This window comes from Hyalella azteca, unplaced genomic scaffold, assembly GCF_000764305.2.
Source record: "Hyalella azteca isolate HAZT.00-mixed unplaced genomic scaffold, Hazt_2.0.2 contig14569, whole genome shotgun sequence".
NCBI classification, from domain to species: Eukaryota; Metazoa; Arthropoda; class Malacostraca; order Amphipoda; family Hyalellidae; genus Hyalella; species Hyalella azteca.
Genome location: NW_025944448.1, coordinates 1 through 5,796, shown reverse-complemented (window position 1 = coordinate 5,796; position 5,796 = coordinate 1). Strand labels below are relative to the sequence as shown.

The following is a 5,796-nucleotide window of genomic DNA, read 5'->3' as shown; positions in this document are numbered from 1 at the left end:
GGTTGCCTGCCGCAGCTTTTGCCGACCGAGGCCTCGCGCTGTTCGTGGCAGATGAGGCCATATCATCGCTAGGCTGCTTGGGCGCGAGGTGAAGTCGGCAACAACGGCCTAGATTTGCGCTTTGCGAACGTCTCTGCGGCGAACGGCCGCAATGACTGCGAGAATTTCGAACTGGGGAGTAGTCGGCACAGCAGAACCAAACATTGCCAGAACATGTACAAGATGTGTATCAAACGTATGCATCCAGTTGTATATTTATTTGATCATATGAATTTAATTATGTATCCTTTTTTCTCTGCTGGTTCCAAATGGAACCGCTCGGCATTAATGGGTTAATTATATTATATAATTCACATGTGTTAGCTAGCTTATATAAGAAGAGTTGGTTGAGATTGTATTGACTTTTTAGGCATTTAGAAATATTTTCCACCCTAATATGAGTACAATATTCTAATTAAAATATTTAATTTCAATCTTTAAATATGTGAATTTATAACTAGAACAAAACAATTTCAATTATAAAACTATATATAAAATAATTAAATGCAGTGAATGGAAATAAAATGTTTGAATTGTGTACATGTTTATTTCAAACAGTGATAGCTTTTCTCATAACATAAGTCTTGTTTCAAGTCGTTTGAGGTTTGTTTGGTTGTCATTATCGATCCCTTCCAGTCCGTCCATCATCTTTTTGCCTGCTCCTCCTTACTCACGTCTCCTCCTTGTGGAACAGCCCTGTGCAGGCGGTGGCATTCCTGGCCACCCTTCCTGCTTTTGCTCATCTCTCTCCTCTTCTGATACCTTCCCCCCGGCCACCTCCCCTCCCCAGCGAGCGTGACGGCGCCAAAAAACAACATTGAAGACAATGGCCATGATAAAGAGGCTCAAGGATATTGGGAAAATAAGAAATTGCTTTGTCAAATTTAATCTCGAATAAGAGTTTCTTCTGAATATTTTTGTGCAGAAGTGATGAATTAAACAATAATGAACTTTGCTAACTATATAATTTCATCCATATTGTGTGCTCAAAAGAATAAACGAGTCGTACAGTGGATCAAGGATATTAATTATATCAAGGATATGTTTCCTGATGATATGAAAATGATATGATCCAGATTTGTAAATAAGTTACTAATAATAATTTTTTATTGATATGGTGGATACTCTAAAAAAAATGGATCTTCTGATTTTGAGGTTGTCAAGACCAAGTAGACTGAAATGTTGCCTTTCATTTCTTTTACAATGCATAAATTTTGACTTACTACTTTCGTCTTGGACCTACTCAGTCACGCTTTATCACAAGAAACTACTGAAATTTTTTAACTTTATTAAAAAAGTATGGGTATTAATGGGTCAACTAATCTACTTGTAGGACTTGAGGAGTAGGGCAACTAAAAAATCCCTTGTTTGCTGCCATGCTTTAGCAGCTTTACTATGCACTGCAGCTTTTGCTTTACTTTTAATTATTATTTGTGACTGCAGCTTACATTATATTTTCTCACTTGTGCTCTTCTCTTTTCAGACTCATAATTGTAAATGATGTTAGTTTAGTCTTGTGAGAGGATTAAAATTCTTTCAAAAGCTCAATTTGATCCTGCAGAGAAGCAATTACTTGCCTGGCTTGGCTCCATAATGTGTAAGTCCAGTGCTACCCAAACTCCATTGTAATTCAACTTCTCTATTTTGTCTCAATAGTATACTTTTTTGTGGATGTGTTGTCATAAGCAAATATAGTGAAAAATATCAAACAAATGTACAAGTAAAAACATGTTTTTTGTTGAAAAAATGGCCTGATAGTGAGTAAATAGTAAATGCTTTTGGTCTTGGCAGATTCTTGGCCGCAGATGCCACAGCTGCAGCAGATATGGCAACAGCTGCAGCAGATGATGCAACAGCTGCAGCAGATATTAAAACAGAAGCAGCAGCAGCAGCAACTGCAGCAGATACAGCAACAGCTGCAGCAGATGATGCAACAGCTGCAGCAGATGACGCAACAGCTGCAGCAGATATTACAACAGCAGCAACTGCTGCAGCAAATAATGCAACAGATGCAGCAGATAATGCTACAGCTGCAGCATATAGTGCAAAAGCTGCAGCAGATAAAACAACAGCAGCAACAGCAACAGCTGCGACGAGAACAGCTACATCAGCAACTGCAACAGCTGCTACGACAACAGCTGCAACAGCAACAACAACAGCTGCTGCAGCAACAACAACAGGCGATGCAACAACATGTTCAGCAGTTCACTGAACAGCTGGAACAACTTTCAGTCCTGCATTCCTTACAACGAGATCTGGAGCAAGTAAAACGGGTATTATCAGACCATCATGACCAGGTAATAAGGCTTGGTGCCCGCACCAATTTTAGAAGCAGCAAATTCATCAATATCTTTATTTTGGTTACATACACCATAGAAGGTCATTTCAGTTTCTGTCTTCACATTTGAGCAATATTTGATATCCCTGAGCAATTCTAGTCCCTTGTAGGTGTACTGTAATGGGGACACAACTACCACTTCATATTAAATATTCTTGTGTGGCTTTTAAGTTCATTGGTTATGTTCACGAGATAACATGTTATGTTTGGACAAGTGTCTGCAGATTATGTTGTCCATATTAAATATTATTGTTTGACATTTATGTTCATTGGTTATGTTAAACAGATAACATTATGTTTGGACAAGTGTCTCCAGATTATGTTGTCCACATAAAAAATTGTTTGTTGTAGGCGATGCAGTCAAGCGCAGCGCAGCAGCAGAACGGGCGAGACAATAGCCACTACTCCAAAGAAAGGTGCAAGAAATTCTTCAATAGGAGTTTCTTTGAGAATTGAATAGGTTTAGAACTAAGAGAAAATATGCACAAAAGTGCACATTGTCTGAAAGCCTGCCAGTGCTCCCTCCGTGAGGCAGCCTTATGTCGCGCATTTATTCTCTTCATCATGAAAGACAATTGATCAAAAACTCGTTCATAACATGAACCAGAATGGTGAAATTATATCTAGGATATGTTTCCTGATGATATGAAAATTATATGATCCAGATTTGTAAATGAGTAATTAATAATAATTTTTTATCGAGAAGCACACAATTACCCAAGTTTAGTTGAGTCCACAAAGGAATTTCCTGAGCAGGGCAGACCGGCAAGGAGACAGCAACGTTGACAGAGACCGGGACGGTCGGATGGACCGAAGTCGCGGCGACAGAAGAGACGCAGCAAGACACCGTGATGGTAATAATGACAGGGACCGTTCGAGGAGCGCCGACAGAAGAGACGCAGCAGGAGACAGTGATGGTAATAATGACAGGGACCTTGATATGCATCATGCACAAGTTTTTTTTATAATTTTATGGAATTTAAATTCAGTTTTTAGGAGATTATAATACCTTGGTGGATGCAGGTATGTTTAGGTATCTGAAGAGCATGAGGAGCAAAGAGCAGGTATTCTCTTAAGCAATAATGTTGAGAACTTGAGATGTTGCACTCAGTGCAACATCTCAAAATTCAAAATCAAAACTTTCAAACGTCTCAAAATTCAAAATCAAAACTTGAAATTGCATCACAAAAAGCCCCACCACGGCTTCCTGTTTGTTTTTGAGGCATCCTTATAATGCCTCAGTCAATCACTAATTATCTGACCATCGTTCTATCTATAGCATCACCAGCTGCAAAGTCCACAAATTGAAATATAAGCATTTAAATGAAGGTTTTAACTTGTACAATGGAATTGACGCTCTTTCCGCATTTTCTTGAGAAGGTGGAAGTATCAATATATATATTTATTTATTTTGGTAACTTGATTAAATTTAAGTAAATTGGATTGTTTTGTTTCTAATTTTTCATTTGCATAAATCGAATTTTACTTATAAAGAAAAATTTTGTGTACTGACTGCATTTATTGAATTCTTCAAGTGTGATTTAAACCTTCGATAGGCAAAATTTGCAAAAAATACATATAAATAATTATTTTGTATAATAGTTCTTACTTTCTTGGAATGGTTTCTGAAATTTTAATTTCTGGATATTTCAATGCTTGCCCGCTAAAGGGTTAACAATACTAATAACCACTAAGCATTCTTGAATAAATTCTGTGCACAAAGCTTGAAGAAATTTTCTACGGAATATTAGATGCAAGAAGATGGAGAGTGACTAACCTTTATTTGTATAAATATCCGACCCTGATAAGACTATATGTTGGAATTTAGCAATTTAACTTACAATTTGGCAGTGACAATAATTTCACTTGAGTGACATTTGAACAAATTTTAGAATTGGAGTTTCATTTAGCATTTTCAGTGTTAACATACATTTGTATGACCTGAGAAATGGCTCATCATGGGGCATGTCCAATGAAAATATGAACTGTCATGTGCAAAAAGGGAAATCTCTGTTTTATTGGATGCTAGGAGCTGGAGTGCGATTTTTACTAATGGTAAATGTAGATCCCAATTTATGGCTTGTGATACTCCTGGCAGAACTTCAGCAATGACCATGATCAAAGGGTAAAGTTGACATTGTTTGAAACGTGACGTTTTATTAGTTATTTTGGTTCTATGAACATGCAACTGTTGCAATGTTATGTAAAATAACTATGTTTGTTTCACTATTCCCTAATTTATTGCTTTTCTACAATATTTTTCTTACTAATGGCAGAAATAAATATAAGTTAATGTACAAATTCCAATAAAATATTTAACTTGATGGAATGTACTTGTTGTTGCCATGATGGTGCTGCCCATTTTTTCTAAGCTTTCCATTCATGGGCTTTACTTTAATTATATGTTTATTTCTTATGGCATATAGATTGTGTAACCTAAATCCAGAACTGTTTGACAGTACACATAACATGGACAGATGTTGCATTAATTCAGTTTATCTATTTTTTGTCTCCAAACACCGGCCAAATAATCGTATAATTGAAGTGTACTTATAATATTTTTGCCTGTATTTGATGTTGCTCGGGCAACCCTCCATGGTTACTAAACCAAGTACACCATCCATGGTTACATTGAAGGCAATCTTCCTCCTAACCCAGGGTATTCATCCCAACCCTGGCCCACACCCTTGCTCAGTCTGCTCACTCCCAGTTATGTGGCGAGGATACTTGTTCCTGTGCTCCAGGTGCAGTGCCTGGACCCACATGCGGTGCTCCGGGCTGCGCTCCATCCATCCCTACTCCGCAGACTGGCCCTGCCCTACGTGTAGACAGTCCGACTTGTTCCCAGTAAGACCCAGCGCCCTCTCGCCCTCGTCCACCCCCGCGCTGGCTCCCACTCACCTCTGCGTCCTCCAACTGCAATGGCATCCAATGCAGCGCAGTAGAACTGGCTGCTTATCTTGCTCAGAACAATGTGGCTATTGCCTGTCCAGAAGACAAAGCTATTGGCTGCATCCCGCCTCTTTCCCTGGATATGCGACAGAGGGCTGGGACCGCACCGGAGGTCATGGCAACGGTCTCCTCATCCTGATCCGCCACGACACCCCATATATTGGGCATGACATCTCCCCCCTCCTGCATGGCAATACCACCATGGAGGACACAGCAATCTCCACTCCTCTTAATGGCTCCCCCTCTTTATAATCAATTTATTCATTCCACTGCCTCCTCCTGCCCCCCAGGATATTCCCCGGATCTCTCAGACATTGTCACAATCTCAGGTGACTGTCTAGTAATGGGTGACTTTAACAGCCATCCCCGCTCATCGTTCTCTCACACTGAAAACCAGAGAGCCGCAGCAAGAGGCACCACAAACGACAACCTCATCTCTGGCTCTCCCTTCACCGACCTCAACGAAG

General features: G+C 39.5%; 1 protein-coding gene across 1 annotated transcript; it reads left to right on the top strand.

Moving 5' to 3' along the window:
- Positions 1-1,985: 1,985 nt before the first annotated feature.
- LOC125179031 (bromodomain-containing protein DDB_G0280777-like) lies at positions 1,986-5,581 on the top strand. Its single transcript, XM_047884087.1, has 4 exons — positions 1,986-2,336; positions 2,729-2,793; positions 3,134-3,319; positions 5,122-5,581. Exons 1-4 carry the CDS (start codon positions 1,986-1,988, stop codon positions 5,579-5,581), a joined length of 1,062 nt encoding a protein of 353 aa, XP_047740043.1.
- Positions 5,582-5,796: the final 215 nt, after the last annotated feature.

What these genes read in the sequence shown, in the direction of transcription:
- LOC125179031 (XM_047884087.1), top strand. Translation starts at nt 1,986, where the DNA reads ATGACGCAACAGCTGCAGCAGATATTACAACAGCAGCAACTGCTGCAG. An exon ending in TATCAGACCATCATGACCAG is followed by an intron (nt 2,337 to 2,728) that starts GTAATAAGGCTT and finishes TGTTTGTTGTAG; the next exon opens with GCGATGCAGTCAAGCGCAGC. An exon ending in AGCCACTACTCCAAAGAAAG is followed by an intron (nt 2,794 to 3,133) that starts GTGCAAGAAATT and finishes TTTCCTGAGCAG; the next exon opens with GGCAGACCGGCAAGGAGACA.